The following is a 19137-nucleotide window of genomic DNA, read 5'->3' on the forward strand; positions in this document are numbered from 1 at the left end:
TTTGTATCTACCTGGTTAAGACTAATAATTCTTCATTACACAAAACCCTGTTTGCTCAGCTGCCTCCCAGCAAAAATTATTCCATCCCAAGGCTGAATTTGAAATCAGGGAAACGACTAGAGCTTATAATTGTAGTATCTCTGTATGTTGGGTTTGTTTCCCCCCGTTTATGATCAGAGGGATCACTTCCTTTTTTTTTCCCCCTTTGCTCACTATTGAAAGTTTATGCAGTGAAATATTTAAGGAAGTACTCATCTAGAAAGATGTTTGCCTAAATTTATTTTCTTTGACTGTACTTAGAGTCAGGACTTAATAATTTTGAACACACCACCTGATGATCTGGAGAGTGGGGGAAACTCCTGAATCAAATAGTACAACAGTTAATAGGATCTGATGAGAGATCTTAAATAAGTTTTGCTTGCTACAGTACTTTAGCTAAACATACTAACCACTTGGTGATTGGAGAGGAGGAAGGAAAGTTACACAGGAGGAGCCTACTTATAGGTGACTGTTAAATAAGTTGCTCAGGAGTATTAAGTACAGAGGAAATTAATTCATTTTGATTGGACATAGTTAAAAGTCAAACAAAAAATGAAATTAAGCTGAACAATGTGTAATATTCCTGGTTTTTTGGCTAGAAAATTGGTAGGAGCACAAATTATTTCTAAATACCACAACTGCATTAAAGAAATCTTATATTCTGGAATAGTCCCCAGGTTGCTATTTCCTCTCCTCTTCAGCTGGCATTGTGAGTTTTCACAGCCTAACTCTGAATTCATCACATCTGTGATTAAAAATTGTACACGGGGGTTCAGGAATATGGTCTCAAGACCCTGGGCTTGGTCACATGTCAAAAGAATGTCATCTGAACTTGACTGGAGAGCTCAAATTCATATAAAGCAGTTATTCTTTATAAATATGAGGCATTACTCTCCAATGTATTTTTAAAGTGTGCTTTTTAACCTAAATAGTAACTCATTAGAATGTAAATATTTATATACATCTACGTGTGAGAGAATGACTTGAAAAAGCAACTTCCAAAATTTCTGAGTAATAAGCGGGAATTCTGACTGTATCTACAAGAAAAATATGTCAGAGACAATTCAAAGTATTAACTAGAAAGCAATCTAGATAGTCAACAAAGAACATGTACTTTAATATTTGATTGATCACGTTGGCAGTAACATAAAACCATCATTTACTGTGCTTTAATCTCCACTTAGAAACTAACCACACTTCTGAAGCCTTAACGGACTATGCAGAATTTAGGTGTTGTAAGGGTGTATGGATTCATTACCTCATTAAAACTGGATGGTCAACTGACTTGTGGTCTCTTCCCTTGCCACTGAGTGTGTTTTCTTCTCATGCCAGGTGATCCACTGCAGTGGCTATTTGAAGATACGCCAGTATATGCTAGATATGTCTTTGTATGATTCCTGTTACCAAATCGTTGGACTGGTGGCTGTAGGTCAATCTTTACCTCCCAGTGCAATCACTGAGATCAAACTTCACAGTAACATGTTTATGTTCAGAGCAAGTTTGGACTTAAAGTTAATATTCCTAGATTCCAGGTAAGCAGCTCTTTCATTTCTAGCATATAATGTTTTCAAAGTTAAGTGTCATCAGAGTGGTTTCCAAATAGATCAAAATATCCATGAAAGGAGAAAGCAGTCCAAAACAGAAGACAAAGCCCACGTGGGTCTTCAGTTAGCTATACAGGTCATTCTTCACCTTGAATGCCAACAAATAAGAGCCTGCACAATTTAACCTGTAGTTACCTAAAGTTTCAAAGAGTCACCTACAGCCTTCTTTAGTCTATGAGTAATTGGCAGATGAGCAGTAATACACTTTGGAATGGAATGGAATGGAATGGAATGGAATGGAATGGAATGGAATGGAATGGAATGGAATGGAATGGAATGGAATGGAATGGAATGGAATTACCCAGGTTGGAAGAGACCTTTGAGATCACTGAGTCCAACCTATCATCCAACACTATCTAATCAACCAAACCATGGCACCAAGCACCCCATCCAGTCTCTTCCTAAACACCTCCAGTGATGGTGACTCCACCACCTCCCTGGGCAGCCCATTCCAATGGGCAATCACTCTTTCTATGAAGAACTTCTTCTTAACATCTAGCCTAAACCTCCACTGGCACAGCTTGAGACTGTGTCCTCTTTTTACTTTAAAGGACTTAGATTTTAACATACAAAGCTAGCAAAAGGAATAAGGATATACCCTCATCCATAATTTCAAAAAAAACCAAAACCCCAAAACAGCACAACTGCAACTGAAGTCAAATGACTTGCTAAGATCACCCACAAAGCTTTTGATAGAGTAGTAAGAAAACATAGCCTTCTGCAATTTAATGATGAAAACAAACCTACTAATGGTGCCGCTAAAATCAAATTGAATTCAATTGGCTACCATGAAAAAAACAGCTACTGCCTACAGAAGAGAAGCCTGTCTGCATTCTCAGCAGAAATAGCTCACACACTAGCTAAAAAGAGGAGAGCAGAAACCCAGAACTGAAGTAGCTGTGAAATGATTCTTTCCTTTCTTCTTGAAGCAGAACCATAGAATAACCGAACTGTTTGGGTTGGACCTTAAAGATCACCGAGTTTCAACCTCCCTGTCCTTGAGCAGGGACACCTCCTACTAGACCAGATTGCTCAAGGTTACACCCAATCTGACTTTGAACACAGTATCTTTTGAACACATGGTATCTTTTAGCATACAATGATACTTTGTACAGTGCAGTTCAAGATACGTTCAGGGGAAAAGCCAAATTCCCAGACAGTAAACCAGATCTGACTGTTGACAAGACGATCATTCTTCAGAAATCCCTGCATGTGGAGCAGTATGTCACATACTCTTATTTCCCTGGCATGCTGGATTTGTATGAAGGAGAAATTATATTCATGTGCAGCAGTCAAAAAGAGTCTATCCAAGGCAGCGGGGAAGTTTTTCATGGCAGGTCAACCATGCAAGAGCTCACTCTTCCTCCATGCTAAGCCAATGGGATAGTGGAGCATCAGCTACTGAGATACAAAGAAGCAGTTGTTTCTGAAACACTTTTTTGTGTTTTTTTTTTTTTTAAGTGTAACAGCTACAAAGAAGCACAAGGGGTTTAACAACAAGTCTTTGCAAGTGTCAAAAAGGAAATGAGGTGCCTAAGAGGAACTGCCTGGAGACATAAGTGTCTTCAGAGGAGATAGTGTAAGCAGAAGTGCTGACAGGAGCACAGATAGAACCAGTACTGCTGCATAGCTGTATTTACCAAGGAGCAGATGGGTGTTCTCCATACATAGGACAGTCAGAGGTATTAAGTGTTACCACAGCCCTTTGCTCTTCCAGCTGAGCAAACCAAATTGTATTTGCTCAGAGCAGGGACATATTAGGAATAAGATAAAACTGTTTTCAGGCTTGCTTCTGGTGTCCATATAAGGAAAAGTGTTGCTAGATATTTAGAGGTAACAGTCACAACAGACAGGTCAGTATGAACGCCAAAAGAAGGAGCCGTTAAATAAGCCTTTCTAGACACTTGATACCTTGTAAAACATGCAAGAGTTCATTTATCAAGATCATGGGAAAAAAAGAAGAGTTACTTCCCTCCAAAGTGATCTGCTGCTTCTGATTTTCTTGGTACAGCCTATGCATTGATTGCTGCATGGTTTACAAAAGCTTTAAAGAACTCCAGAGGGCAGAACTGACCACTGGGCCAAGCTCTGTTTCCTTGTGCACCCTGTCACATGCAAAGAACCATCTTCAGAGCTCAGGCTTTCTAAAGTGCTTGTAGAGGGGCTGAGTTTGTGTTAAGGAAGCCAAGAAACTGAGGTCATTTCCAGATTCAAACTTCAAAACTGTTTGGTGTCCTTGTAACAGTTAATGATGGTATTTTTTCGCCCATGGGAAGACCAGCTTCAAAGTGAGGCTGCACCTCCAGGAAAATTAACACCTAGCTTAAGTTTGTGGCCTTTTGTTTGGTTTTGGTTTGGCTGCTTCTGTACTCATCAATTAAGTGAGCAGGATGAAATCGTCACCGTTGTTTTAGTTGTACTGAAGTCAGAAGGAGCACTGAAACCTGAACAGGATCTTTCACCAGTATTTCATTGTGCTGGTAGGGAATTTAAGCCCTTAGAAGAGTATCGTGAGGAGAGATGATGCACACTGAGGAGGGAAACGCAAGCATACAGTCACATATCCTTCTGCAGAAAGAGAGCAGTCCCTGAATGAGTCCCCAGTTCTTGCCTGACTGAGGCAAGAATTTCCCAGATGAAGGCATAGCTAGGGGGTGTGTGGCTGTATTTGTTCTGTATTTGTAAAAAAATCAGACCACAAAGGCATGACTTTTTTGTTTGCTTTTCTGATCGCCTTTGGAGAATCCACCCTTAACAACACTCTCAGGTTGAATGTAAAGTCCCCAGTGGGCCCCACATGATTCATTAGTGTTAGGGTAAGAGTAAAGAATAATAGTTACAAAAGGAAAATAATCAAAGTTTACATTATCTGCAACCTCTGATGATGCATATTGCTTGAGACCCCCTATTCATTTCTGTAGCTACTACTGTGTTATTATCTGACACCATGTATCCTCATTGGTGTTCAAGTTCAGGACTAAAGCATCCTTTTGAAATGAATGAGAGTCCCCACTCATTGCCCCATAGTTCACATAATGAAGAGGCCTTAGACATGTGAACTATATTCCTTCTGGATGAATCTAAACTGGAAGACAACCTTCAAAAGCATGTCTAAAGCACTCCAGCTATTTATAAAGCTTTCAGTCCACAGGCCTAGGCTAGAGCTAGTCCGGGATTTAAAAGTCCTGGAGATAAAATATTCAGATGCCTCTGCTACTGCAGAAGTTGTCCCTCAGCATTAACACTTTTACTTTAGAGACTGCCTGCTAATGGACTGTGTTGCTTGTTAATGGAGACTTGCCTTTGTATGGTACTTCTGTTCTACCTTTTTAGGTGAAGAAAGCCCAGGACAGCATAAAATACCCCCCAGCAACACTAGGTATACAAGCCACATTATGGCTGTGTTGCACAATGTACATTAAGTGTTTTTGTTCCCAAGCAACAGTGCTATGTATTCAAAAGTCCATTTTGAACCATGAAGTTTGACTCTTCAGGTCTGACCCAGTGTAAGTCTGACCAGTGTAGCTGGGTTCTTTAACATCTGCAGAAATGCTGCTGTTTCCAATTTGTTCCATTATTCTACTTCTCATCATGTGAGGATGTTTTTCTGAAGTCTAGCTTCAGCCTTCCTTTCTTAGCTTGTGATCTTCATTGCTCCTTGTCTTTCCACGTTCTCAGCTGGAATAAGCTCCTGCTTTTTTCTTCTGTTAGGCATTAGCCTGAATTTATTTATAGACCATGACTACAGCTTCTATGGACTGGCCCACATGCTACACTTGTATGTTTGCAAAAGCAAATGAAAATGTGTCAGCAGTCCACAAGAGTAGTTTTATTGTTTGGTGAGTGGCTCCTCAACTGGATCTTTGTGCAAAGAATCATGCATGGCAGTGGCAAAAGCCCAAAGTGGAAATAAGTAAAAGAACTCTTTTTCCTGCTTGTGTTTGAGGTTGGCCAGGGTATATCTGCACCTTGCTTTGAGTGAGTTGAGTGGGTTCATTTTCTTATCAAGATGAGGATTCTGTTTCCAAAACTAACTTTTTGTCCTGCAGGTTTCTAGGCACCTGATTTGTTGGCACAATCTAATGATAGGTTAATGAAACTGAATATTCCTAGAGATTGTGCTTATTATTGAATCTTCCTTTTCCAGGGTGACTGAATTAACTGGATATGAGCCTCAAGACCTGATAGAAAAAACCCTCTACCACCATGTTCACGGCTGTGATGTCTTCCATTTGCGATATGCTCATCATCTGCGTAAGTGAAAAGAAAATGGTAGACTGAAATGTATAAAGTAGAGTGAGAACTACTGCAGACAACAGGCACTATGTTGGAAAGCAGAGAAAGCTTTCCAAACCTCAAATGGGGCTAGATTTTCAAAAGGGCTTGGCTATCACTTAAGGAAACCATTAGTTCTGCAAATAAGCCAGATACTCAGTAGGCTGTGGTTCTGACAAAAAACACAACCAACCAAACAACAAAAAACCCCACAATAAAACCAAAGCCCAAACCCAAACCAACAACAACAAAACCACCACCACCAAACAACCCAAGGCAAATAAAAAAACCAAACCACAAACAAACAACAACAAATCCCCAACAACCCAAAACAAAACCCCAGGTTCCCCCCCAAAAAACCAAAACAAAACCCCAAACCAAACACCCCCCTCCCCAAGAAACAAACAAACAACCCCCCCAATACCCATATCTGGATACTTTTATCTTCCTACTTAAAGGATGTAGGCTCTTGTGAAAATTTGGACTTGATTCTGGGTGGTGAACTCTTGAAGGGGGAAAAAAACCCAACACAACAAAGTCAGTGACTGTGGGGGGAAATCTGACCCTCACCAGCCTCCATTTTAAAAAGAAACATTACACAACAGCTCTGTGTTCCTCTGAAATATGTTAGTAATAATCATCCCATGTTTGAAGTGAGCACAAACCCAGAAAATCCGTGGATGAATGTTCATTAATAGCATGTGGATGAGGTTTGGAGACCAGAGCATCGGGGGGAAAAAATTTACACATTTAATAATTCCTCATCTGCCAACAGAGACAGTAATCAAATCTGCAAACATCTGGATTTGGGAAGTAGTTCATTCAGTAGCATATTAATTTGAGAAGCAAATTGAGGCTGAACTCTGGATTTGGCTCAGTCAGCCACAGCCCATATGATGCAAAGATGACATCCAAAAACCAATGTCAGTGATTATTTTTTTGCCAGATTTCTCCTGTGGGCTGGAAGCAGCCAAAGTCAAATCCTTCTCTTAGGCTTCCTGAAGGAGAAAGCAGTCTGGTTTTCACCTTAATAGGTGCTCCTCATGAGGATCTGAAATACAAAGGAGGATGTAACTGTATTTGGCTAGTCGGTCCTGAAATTCCAAGTGCTGGATTCCGTTGATGGCAGTGTGTGCTACACCTGGGAAAACAGAAACTGAACTTCAAGTTAATATTTACCAAAACACTATTGAATACTCTGGGCCAGTGGAGATGAAAAACAAGAATGACCAGAGTACATGGTAATGTTCTCCTGGGGGCATCCTCTTTGTAGTACTAACATCTGAATAGGATGTTTGCATTTTTGTTTGAATTTGACCTCTACAAAATGCCATTCATTATTTTCACAAGACCTTGCCAACCAGTATAGAGATGGTTCCATTTTATAGCCACAGTCATCTCTGGAAAACAGCTTTCCTTTTTAGAGCAGAGTGATAGAGAGTTTTGTGCCCGCTGTAGGAGATTTGTACTTTGGCTGCCAGTTTGATCTTTGTAACACTCCAACTCCTCCCACAAGAGAAAAAAAAGCCCTCAACCAAACAAAATAACTAAAAGCCATTCTGTAGTAACTGTATCTGAATTATAGGGATAATTTATTGTAAAGTTTAAAAAGAGAAGAAAAATGTGAGACATATGTGTAGTTTGGGGGGTTTGGGGGGGGTTTGTTTGTTTGGTTTTTTAAGTTTCAAGGCCAGCAAATGCCAAGGAGCAAAAAACAATGGCTAGTGCTTAGGCAACATTGTGAGCAGCGCAGAATCAAGGTCAGAATACCAAGCAAAAGGAATTATTAAAACAGATGTAAAATGTACAAGTTTCCTCTGGGGAACACTGTTCTAACTTCCCTACCATCGATCACCAAATGTCTTAGGAGTATGAACAGTAAAAGGCAGGCAAGTTTGATATGATATACCATTCTCTAAAGCAATCTGATGATTAAGAACTGGAGAGAAAGATCAGGGTAGGGAAGGGAAGGGAAGGGAAGGGAAGGGAAGGGAAGGGAAGGGAAGGGAAGGGAAGGGAAGGGAAGGGAAGGGAAGGGAAGGGAAGGGAAGGGAAGGGAAGGGAAGGGAAGGGAAGGGAAGGGAAGGGAAGGGAAGGGAAGGGAAGGGAAGGGAAGGGAAGGGAAGGGAAGGGAAGGGAAGGGAAGGGAAGGGAAGGGAAGGGAAGGGAAGGGAAGGGAAGGGAAGGGAAGGGAAGGGAAGGGAAGGGAAGGGAAGGGAAGGGGAAAAAGGAAAGGAAAAAGGAAAGGAAAAAAGAAAGGAAAGGGGGGGGAAAAAGCTACCCTAAGCTAGGGTAACTGATTGCTTTCTCAAAGAGGAAAATAATTCCCGTGCTGAAGAACTCAATTTAGAGTTAGGTGTCACAGAGAGCAAACCGAGGGAAACAGTAAGGAGAACAGTTAGAAGAGATATAACAAGAACATCAGACTATGAGGAAAATGTTTATGTGAATATTTGCCTAAGATGTGCCAGCAGCAAGCAGAGTTTCCTGTTTTCAACATCTCATTAGGTTCCAGCTATATGAAAAAGTTTCTGGCATTTGATCTAGTGTTGCTTATTTCTATAGCACCATCAATAGCCACGGTGTTTGCTCTGCAACTGGGGAAATGTGGCCACACAAATAATGAGTCTCTGCCTAAGGATCTTGCATTCTAAAGGACAGGATAGAGAAGCTGTTCCAGTATAGCCAAAATATTTTTGTGGCCTCAGACAAACGACTTCATTTGTACCATCGTCTTTCTGTAAGGAAGATTTTGTGCATCTCGTATGTTCTAACATCACTACTTTTCTCACACAAACTCCTCCGAGAGTCTCATCTCTGTGCAATGGTATGGCAAGCCCCAACCCCAGCTGATGCCATCACCAGACTGTTTTGTTGCTTCCTGGAAGTCAACCTGTATATTTATAGAACCTATTTTATAGCTGAGCACAGTTTATACTCTGTCTGTGACACAGCTTGTTTCCCCCACAATCAAATGTCCTGGCACAAGTGCACTAGTTTTTAAGAAGGCAAAGAACTGCAGGCTCTGCTGGGGCACCATCCACCTAACACACTGCTTGAGGGCTTGACTGATGGCATGCCAGGTTGTGTGCACCAGGGAAGTTGAAACAATAACTGCTGCTAGTGTGGAACCAAGAAGTTCACTTAGTGGTATTCATAAGTGCAGACTAGGAACTCGCAGGCATATGTCCATGAGCCTGCTGGAACTTTTTAAAATAGCCATCTATGACAGACAAAAGGACCAGCCCAGCCAGTCCAGTGCCTTTTTCAGCTTGCCTACTAAACCAGGAGTGAACCACAGCAGCGGAACACCCAGTTATAAATGGCACATCTAAAAGTCAAGGCTAAAGCCACTGAATCCTCCCTGTTTGATTGCAACAGAGACCACCAAGAAGTCTGAGCCTGCACAGATTGTCTTGGTAGTGGATTTACCTCATTGTCATTTCTGAGGTTTCCAAATCAGCATCAAACAGAGTAATTTAACACAGACCCAAGTGGAAATTGACCTCATTTACTGTACCAGAAACACAGTTTACTGTCCCCTAGCCAAGGCCAGATTTTCCTCAGATTGCTAAAAGTTCAGGAGACATGGAGTCCTCCCCAATTCCAGGAGAAATATTACTTTATCCATATAATTAGGAAGGAAATCTGAAGACTGCAGTCCTCAGTGGGTTTCACATATTTTAAAATATTGTAGCCAGAGAGCTAAGACAAGGATTAAAAAAAAATAAATTGATAAAAATCAGTGACAGAAAGTCAAAACTAGTTCCAAAACACAACTTCACTACAGCTAGTCACAGAATCACCAAGGTTGGAAGCGACCTCAAAGATCATCAAGTCCAACCTGTCACCACAGACCCTATCACAAAACCATGGCACCAAGTGCCACGTCCAATCCCCTCTTGAACACCTCCAGGGATGGTGACTCCACCACCTCCCTGGGCAGCACATTCCAATGGCGAACGACTCTCTCAGTGAAGAACTTTCTCCTCACCTTGAGTCTAAACTTCCCCTGGTGCAGCTTGAGACTGTGTCCTCTTGTTCTGGAGCTGGTTGCCTGATCCGTTACAGCATTACTTTCTCTTTTGAAAGAGAGAGTAGCAAGGCATTTTCAATTCAAGGAAAACCTGATAAACTAATACCAAAGACTTCACTCTGAGAAGCCTAGGCCATGTCATAAGATGTACCTGCTGGATGATCTAGGGCAATATATAAGCATAATTTCCTAGAACTTGACCCTGTGGGTTATAGAACACCAAGAAACATAGCAATTCCATAGCACACAGTCTCAAGCTGCGCCAGGGGAGGTTTAGACTCGAGGTGAGGAGGAAGTTCTTCACCGAGCGAGTCATTCGTCATTGGAATGGGTTGCCCAGGGAGGTGGTTGAGTCACCATCCCTGGAGGCATTCAAGAGGACGTGGCACTTGGTGCCATGGTCTAGTCATGGGGTCTGTGTTGAGAGGTTGGACTCGATGATCCTTGAGGTCCTTTCCAACCTAAGTTATACTGTGATACTGTGATACTGTGATATAGCTGATTATTAACAACTATTTTTAGAACAAACTTATTTGGCCTTGTTACACTCAATCTTTGAGCGGCAGCTACAAGACCTTTACCTGGAAGTGATACATTTCACTTTTAAAAAGCACATATGTCTTTTTGTTTTGTAGGTGTGTTTGCATACTTGCACACATTACTCATGATTTTCTTAAATATCTGTACATAAACACACTTCCAACCTATAGAGTGTCCCATGCAGAAATATAGGCTTGAAAGTGGACATTAGCAAGCATGAGGTAAAAATGCTGATATCTAAGAGAGACTTCAAACTCTAAACAGCAGGCAGTGGTTTGGTGTCCATAAGTATGGGGTTTTGAATGTCCTGCAAGATGTTGTTTCTCTTGTTGCTTTCTGAGCAGATGGATACCATATCCTGAATAGAAGAAGAACTGACACCTCCAGGAACACCTGTCTATATCCCTTTAGGAAGAGCCCAATTTTCTTAGGGACATCAACTGGATTTGAAGAAAAAGTTAAATATTTTGTGATGCGTGCAGATGGATAGGAGAGTAAGCAGGCCAAAAAGATGACCTTTATGTTACAGAGAACCTTTTATTGAGAACAAGAACCTTTGCTCTAACATTGGGCTACTCACATTATTCAGATTATTGTGGTCTCTGATCACTGTTGAAATTACAACCGTCTCCTCCAACTGAACCATAATAAAAGCCAACCCCGGTGATGAGTGATAGCCATATAGCTAACTACCAATTAGTAAACAAACCCCAAAAGATTATGCACTCTTTAGTTCCCAATTTAGTATTGGATGCCTTCTCTGTCAGAAAAATATTGTATGAATACTAATCATCAGGCCATACATTTTCACTTCAAGTGCTCAATTGCTTTGCTAGAACTGGCTGAAAGAGCTGTTATTTAATTTCCTTATTGCTTATCTTCTGCACCAAGCATGTACAGTGAAAATGAAATTACAGTGAGCTTCAGCACTTCAGTATCACTAAGGTTGGAAGAGACCTCAAAGATCATCAAGTCTAACCTGTCACCCCTACCTTTGGAAGCAGTAATTCAATTTTTTAATCATGTAAAGGAATTGCTGCTATTAATTAGGATTTTGGGGGCATACATTTTATGCAATCTCTGTCTCTTATTTCTTACTTTTAAATAAATAACTGATTGTATAGAAGAGTGAGAAGATGGAATTTCCTAGAGGAGTGCTCAGGTGTCACACAAAAGAGGAACCACCTTTGAAGGCTGGACATTATCATTAGATTCACTAGAAGCCTGGCACTGAACCATAAATACTTGTGGCTAGATTAAATACTTTAGAGATGCTGCACAACTCCTGTTATAGCACAGCCTTATGCCATAACATCTTGGTGTAAAGAGGTGTATAAAGAATTGCATTTCTATGAAATCTGTCAGATAACTGATTTACCTCTCTGTGCTTGTCTTCAGTTGTATGCTTAAGAACTAAATATTATTTTAATCAACTTTCAAAATGTAGAGGTTACAACGGAAAAAGCATCACAGCATGAAATACATTGTAAAATAATCTATCATGCTATCAATGTTCTATGAATCTATGAATGACAAAAGTGCTTCCAAATATACTGGAAAAATACAAGCTACTTATGTACTCTTCAGAATAGTTTTGTTGCCTTTAACTTCTCTTTTTCAGTTAGGAGATTAGAAACAGTTAAGACCTTTTGCAGAATCTAAGCATAAGAGAGCAGGGTGAACTGGAAAAGAAGGCATGGCTTAACAGCGTGCAACACACAGTATGTAAACAATACCTTGGGAATCTCTGTAAAGGAGCAGGACAGATACCTTTGCAGGGGACCTATTTAAAGTTTGGTGGGAGAAGGAGGAGATTTAAGGGAGAGGGAGGAAGGAGAAAATTCCCTGCCTGCAAATAAACCTGTCCAGGAAGTGGTCACAACTCCAAGCAATGTGAGATGTTTTTGTTTACTTGTATTCACAGTGTTGGTGAAAGGCCAAGTCACAACCAAGTACTATCGCCTGCTGTCCAAGCATGGAGGCTGGGTTTGGGTGCAGAGCTACGCTACTATTGTGCATAACAGCCGTTCGTCACGGCCTCACTGCATAGTGAGTGTCAATTATGTCCTTACGTAAGTCAAAATAATTTGTACCATTACATGTTACAAGTAGTTGATTTATTAATAATTAAATTATTTAAGTTTGCTTTACTGGTGTCTTCCAGTATCATTCTGTGCTTGCCACATCTCTCATATTGTTTCTTCTTTAATTATGTTGAGCTACAAAGAGCTAGTACTCCTGATTATTACCTTGTACACCATGTGCTTGAACATCATACCACTTGTAGCCATTTGTGTCAGACCCAGATGCCAGTTCTGTATTTGGAATCAGAACTGTGCTGAAGCTGTCCACACATGGTGAAATCTACTGCTACCCAGCAGAGGTCACAGTGTCAATCTGAGAGCCAGAGACATGGTAGGAAGCATTACTTTTTTTCAGAGACAGGTGAATCACTGAGGATACCCTCACTTACCTTGGGTTGCACAGACTACATTCTCGCAATGGCAAGCAGCTCCCACTGAGCTGGTGAATGTCCAGTGGTTTGGACTGGCAGTTTATGTATTCTAGATCAAGTCATGAAGGTGCTACAAAATTCCTATGTTGATATAAACCTGAGAGAGACACAAATCTATACTGGATAAGAGGGATAACTGATAGTGAAAGAGACTGTGACTGAAGAGACTATCTGTGGCAAAAAAAAAGAAATTAAAATATCTATCCCTTTGTGCTGAATAGTGTAAAAAAGCAGGGAACCAGTCTAGCTCTTATCTGACTTGAACAAAAGATGTATTTGCATGATGTGTGAGGTAGGATTATATGAGTTTGCATGACACAAAGTGTTCATTGACACATAACTTTGGGGATTTTAGGTGTAATTGTCAAGAAATCTTAGGGTGCTTTCTAAGCTACTTGAAGTAGGCACTCAGGCCTAGACACACAAGTTAATGATGCCCTCATTGCTATACAGATGTGTGAGGCAGCAGCATGAGGGAAAGAGTCAGCCCTGCAGTCTGCTTGAATCCCATGAGTTAGGGCAAGCAATCGAGTTAAAAGGAGCACATTGTGCCAGGGATATAATAGCATATTCTTGAGTCAGATTTACTTCCAGGTTACTCACCATTAAAAGTGATTGAAAGGAGTTCTAGATAGAAACTGAAAGAGAAGTAGGGTTCTCCTAGTTATCCCTTGTTTCAAAAATATGCTCCTCTGTTGCTGCTGACAAAACCAAGGAGACTATTTGATAATCAGAAATGAATCAATTAGTGTTTCGAAATACGATCTGTTCTTGATTTGGGTTGTTTGTTCATTTTGTACAACATTCTGCCCTGTCTCTGGGGCAGATAAAACTGAACAGAACAAAAAGCCTGGAGACTGTCAGAAAAGCCACACTGCAGTTCCTGCAGCATGCAATGCACACAAGCATAATTGTGCTGACAGGAGAGGATCATCACTGTTTTTCCTTTCCTCTGGGCTAGTTGTGAGAGCCAGAGCAGAGACCAGCGCTTGACAGAGGAGGATACAGATGAGTTGATCTGTGTTTTTCTGTCAGCTGATCCCAAACCACAAGGTGCCACGTATGGCTGAGGAATTGTCACAGCTTAGGTCCAGAGGGCAAGAACACTTAATACAAAGATGTGAATGTGTTTCCCAGTGGAATGTTTGTGACAGACGTGTGGGGAGTCTGACCATAAAACTCACTGTCTGCTGACATCCCAGACTTGCACTGCAGACTCAGAAAATCTTGGAAGAATTCAAAGGAAAACGCTGTGAAAGCTAACATGTATTTTCAAAGGAACATGTATTTTCAAAGGAGCTATTTTGGATCTCTGCGGCATGTTTGAGTATGTAATTTATTGGACTGTTCTTTTTCAGAGATATTGAATATAAGGAACTTCAGTTGTCACTGGACCAGGCTACCATTTCTAAGTCACAGTTTTCATGTAGAAACTCAGTATCTACCTCGCAGGAAACAAGGAAAATAGTAAAACCCAAAAGTAATAAAATGAAGGCAAAACTCAGAACAACGCCTTACCCACAACAGGTAACTTTCCCAGCAACATTTACTTACCAGTTGTTGTTGTAGAGTGCATTGGGCAGTACAGACATCATGCAGAAATGATTACGGTATGCTCTGCTGCAAGAATTTCCTTGTAGACCAAACCCTTTTGTTCTTGGGGCAGACAGCACAAGTAGTACAAAGCAACTCTGTTGAGTGATACAAACACAAAACCTTTTGGGTATGGAGTATGTAAAGCACTCCAAAAATCAATGTGCTTCCTTGGTAAGAAGAAAAACTTGTATTAAGAATAGCTGTGCTGTGAAAATTTGTGCAGTTGACAGGCAGAGTTCTGAATGTAACATAGGTATTATCAGTTTCCTGTGCCAGAGAAAGTGTCATAACAACGAATCTTAGCAAACAGAGCAGTGGATTAGGATTTGGAACATCTTACTGTCACTGGGTAAGCTAGAACCAGATGTGAAAACTATAGAGGTTGTCCATACAACTGAGTTGGTGAGTCTGACACCCACCATGAGACATTCTGAGACTGGAATGGGGCTACTATCCTGGAAGGGACTACTATTACTTTAAATCAACAGTAAATGCAGCTGGCACATATACCTCATTTGAAACAGTGGGAGCCCAAAAACATTTGGAATGCAGAGAGGAGGGTGGGAGAGAGTGGGAAGAGAAAATTGTGATAGAAGTTGATACAAATGAGAGATTTTGCTGTCTTTCCATTCCAAAACTTGACATGCCAACATATGTAAAACCATATTCTTGGTCTTCCAGTGCTTTGCAACAAAATCGTGCCCACTGGTATCTACATCTGCTTACATTTACTAGCTAAAATTCAACTGACACAGTTATCAAATTAATCCTTAGTGCTAGGATGATAGAATATTTTTTTTTGTTCCCATGTTAAGTGAAGCTAAAGCTACAGCTGTCATGATGACAAGGAACTTGAAATGCACTCGTAAACCAGTCCCTTCAGCCAGTGAGATGGAGGATCAGGGAGGTCTGTATGATGTTTCCTAAAAAAGTTAGTCATTTAACTCTCTTCTCCTCCTCCCCCCCTCCCCCTGTTTTTTTTTCTTTCCCCCAGCAATACAGCTCATTCCAAACAGACAAACTGGAATGCAGCCAGGTGGGAAACTGGCGATCCAGCCCTGCAGTGAATGCTGCCACCATTCAAGAACAAAACTTCCATTCAGAAAACAGTGAACTTTTATATGCCCCATCATATAGCTTGCCTTTCTCTTACCATTATGGACACTTCCCTGTAGATTCTCATGTCTTCAGCAGCAAAAAGCAAATGCTGCCTTCAAAGTTTGGGCAGTCTCAAGGAGCACCTTGTGAAGTGGCTCGATTTTTCTTGAGTACGTTGCAGACAAATGGAGAATGCCAGTGGCACTATGCCAACTCCTTGGTACCCAACAGCCAGTCACCATCCAAAACTCTTCCTGATCAGCCAGTGAACATCATCCGACACAATCTTGCACAGAGCTATGAAGGTGGGTGTCACTTTAAAAAAGGCAACAAACCAAACAAAACCAACAAAGCAAAGCTGTGGGGTGTCTGGGAAAGGTTTGTGATAGTAGTTTGAAGATAGGAATTACAAGGTGTTTAGGAAACACAGAAAATCAAACCCAGTGAAGTGTAACAAACACTCTTGATAGTATTTACGTGTTATCCCTCTTCCTATTACCATCAGATTTGATTAGGAATAGTATCAAAGCATCAGTTACAAAAAAGTATTCACCAGAATCACTTTTAGAACAAGGCAGAGTTACCACCTCCTTTAATACCAGCACAGTTTACCTTCATGTTTTGCACCATCAGAGTTATTTAGTAGAACAGATCAGATAAGATATTGTTGAAGTCAGGAAGAAACAAATGTGCTTCATCTCACATAGGAAAATTAACATAAATGGGACCTTTTCCTATAAAAATTGAAGGCTGTCCTTTCTGAGTATGAAGCCATTCTGGATGTCTTTGCCTTACAGTTACTAGAGGGAGTGAGAAGTGAAACACACTGTCTTCTGATTTATTTGAGAATTAGTTCAGTGCTCCTCCCTGATCAACTGCATTATAAAATCACAGAATCATAGCATTGTTTCAGTGGGGAAAGACTTCTGAGATCATTGAGTCATCAAGCTGTGTCACAAAGTGCCATGGCCACATGATTTTTTAACAGCTTCACAGACAGTGACTCCACCACCTCCCTGGGCAGCCTATTCCAATACTTGACCACGATCAGCTCAAATACTTTGAAGGAAGCACTGATGACATTGTCTTCTTTGAGGTGGCAATCTGTAAGAAGTAAATTTGCAAAGCTATAAAGTAACTAAATGTAAACAAGCTCTAATTTTTAGAGCTCATATACATTACATCTATGTGCATACACCATTTTGGTTAGTTAAAAACCACTGACGAGGACTGACTGGTTGACACACTGTTATAAAGTTAGTTGGAAACACTCCTTCCTTCTAGCTTCAGTGAGGATGGGATGGAGGAAGCAGTAGAGGAGATTTAAAGGATGTCTGAAGGGAATATCTGCAGATGTTGCAAGCTGAGCTTGCTACATCACACAGAATATGGTCTAAAACATTGAATGTGTCTCTCACAGAGAAGCAAGCAATTATTGCCCAGGGTTTGGCCCTTCACAGGACATTTTTACCTCACCTAGCTGACTGCATCCTTTTATTTTACTGTTGTGTGTTTAAGATGAGAATGAGCAAAACTAAAGCTCTTCATAAAATCTAGTTTCATTGCTGTTGTGGACTGGCTGTGACAAGGAGTAGCTTTGGAGCAAAAATAAGAAAAGGATTTGCCCTTTCTAATGATGTTGTATCTTTGTGGAAAAGAAAGAAAAAATAATATCTTTGGAGATTAAGTATGAGTATTAAAGTAAATCCTGCAAGGAACTCTGCAGGGACAAGCCTATCCTAGGTGTAGAGAAGTCAGCCCAGCTTTTCTTCTCTGCTTCCAGACTAATAGGACTGTGAGACTGATGGAGAAATTAGATCCACCCATTTTCCATCAGAGTTTGGCATAGGGTACACTGAAAATGGGGGAGGGAGAGCAGCCTCTTAGAGAACAGTCTGTAAAATTTATTGTGGCCATAGAATTTGCCAGAAAAGCCCAGTGAGCACAGCAGCAGACAAGCAATTTACCATCAGTTGGTGTTGATACGGGCAGATAAATTCCACACAAGACTTTGTTGCTTGAGTCGGAATACGTGGGTTCACTTTTGAGCACATGTATTCTAATGGATGTTTAGCTGTTGGGTATTTGATGAAAACTGACAGGGTACAATTAAATCTCTGAAAAAAAGCAGTTGTAAAAGTACTGTTTAGGAAGGAAATGGAATATGGTCAAACTCAGGCCAGGTCAGGGATCATTGCTTGAATTCACACACAGTATTATGAGAGGGGAACTTAAAATGAAGCCTCAACTGCAAAGAGGATTTCTATCTAATTATTTCAGAGTTTGTTTCCTCTTGAGGTAGAATTACCACTGTTGTCATTTTGACTGGGCTGGTGGCAGAAGAAATATCTGAACCTTTGGAAGCTATATTTTGCTTTGAATTGAAAGGGGCAACTGATCTTCCCTACGTTGCCAACTGCTGCTTTTTCCAGTGGTTCACTGAAAAACTGTCAGCCAGTAAGCTTCAAAGCAGAGAGGATCTGCTTAGCATCATCTTCAATGCAAAGGCAATGCCAAATATGACATCTGGCAACCGGGTTAGATGCAAGGGCTATTCCATATCACATCCATAGATGCATCTGCCAAAAATGCCGTAGGCCAGAGACTTTGTTTTCCCTTCCCCCCTATGGAAAATAGCTTCTTTTGGAGACATCAGAGATTCTAAGATGATCATGCCAAGCCATCAAAACACTGGAAAAGCACGTAGCAGATAAAACTGCCTGCCAATCAGATGCTGCTGCCTCAGAATATGGTTTAGAAGCTTCTTGCACTTTTTTTCCAGCTGGCCTGGTTATCAGAAAAGAAACTCCAGAGAAGGTAGCCCTATTCTTAGTCAGGCAAGTTTCCTCTGAACACTCCAATGGATGCACTACTACTGCAGGTATTGCAACAACCACTTTTCATTAAACAATACTGCTGGCCAGTCTGTGCTGTGTGGAGCTTAGTGCCACTAACCATGCCAAAACTGAGGGAATGACACAGAATACCAAGAAAATCTGTGAAAACGCTCTGCTCTGTCTTCCTTCCCCAGACCAACTCCCAGGTTTAGCCTGCTACTACTGGAATAAATACTTGACATCTTCTTTGAAAAGTGTATTCCACTAGATACAAAGAGATCTTGAAAATCATGTTATCTTACTATTGGTTTTGGAGGGAGAATAACAGAGAAAATAGCACTTACAACATCAGCCCATGCCTCAGAGGATTTAGAATTAGAGTTCAGACCAGGAGACAATATGAGATACTCAGCTAATCTAGAAACAAATTGTTTTCATGGGCATGGACAATATTAAAAGCTGTTCTATCTTTGCCTTGTTTGACATGGAGGCATATCAGCATGACTCCATGACACAGAGTGTGTGACCAGAGCAGTTCAGTGGCTCTGCTCCTTACTCTTCAGCAAAAGTCAGAGTGATTGAGTAACCGCTTCTCTT

The 19137-nt window shown here is 40.8% G+C and overlaps 1 protein-coding gene across 1 annotated transcript in view; it reads left to right on the plus strand.

The window, feature by feature from the left end:
- The window catches only part of SIM2 (SIM bHLH transcription factor 2), a 69062-nt gene that overhangs the window by 40100 nt on the left and 9825 nt on the right, over window positions 1–19137 (plus strand). The window contains exons 7-11 of the mRNA XM_068144597.1: window positions 1372–1571; window positions 5791–5897; window positions 12419–12566; window positions 14368–14536; window positions 15600–16008. Coding sequence (XP_068000698.1) covers window positions 1372–1571; window positions 5791–5897; window positions 12419–12566; window positions 14368–14536; window positions 15600–16008 — 1033 coding nt within the window. The remainder of the gene's footprint in view (window positions 1–1371; window positions 1572–5790; window positions 5898–12418; window positions 12567–14367; window positions 14537–15599; window positions 16009–19137) is intronic.

This window comes from Melanerpes formicivorus, unplaced genomic scaffold (genome assembly GCF_026170545.1).
Source record: "Melanerpes formicivorus ecotype bairdi unplaced genomic scaffold, bMelFor1.0.p_v2 SCAF_11, whole genome shotgun sequence".
Classification (NCBI taxonomy): Eukaryota; Metazoa; Chordata; class Aves; order Piciformes; family Picidae; genus Melanerpes; species Melanerpes formicivorus.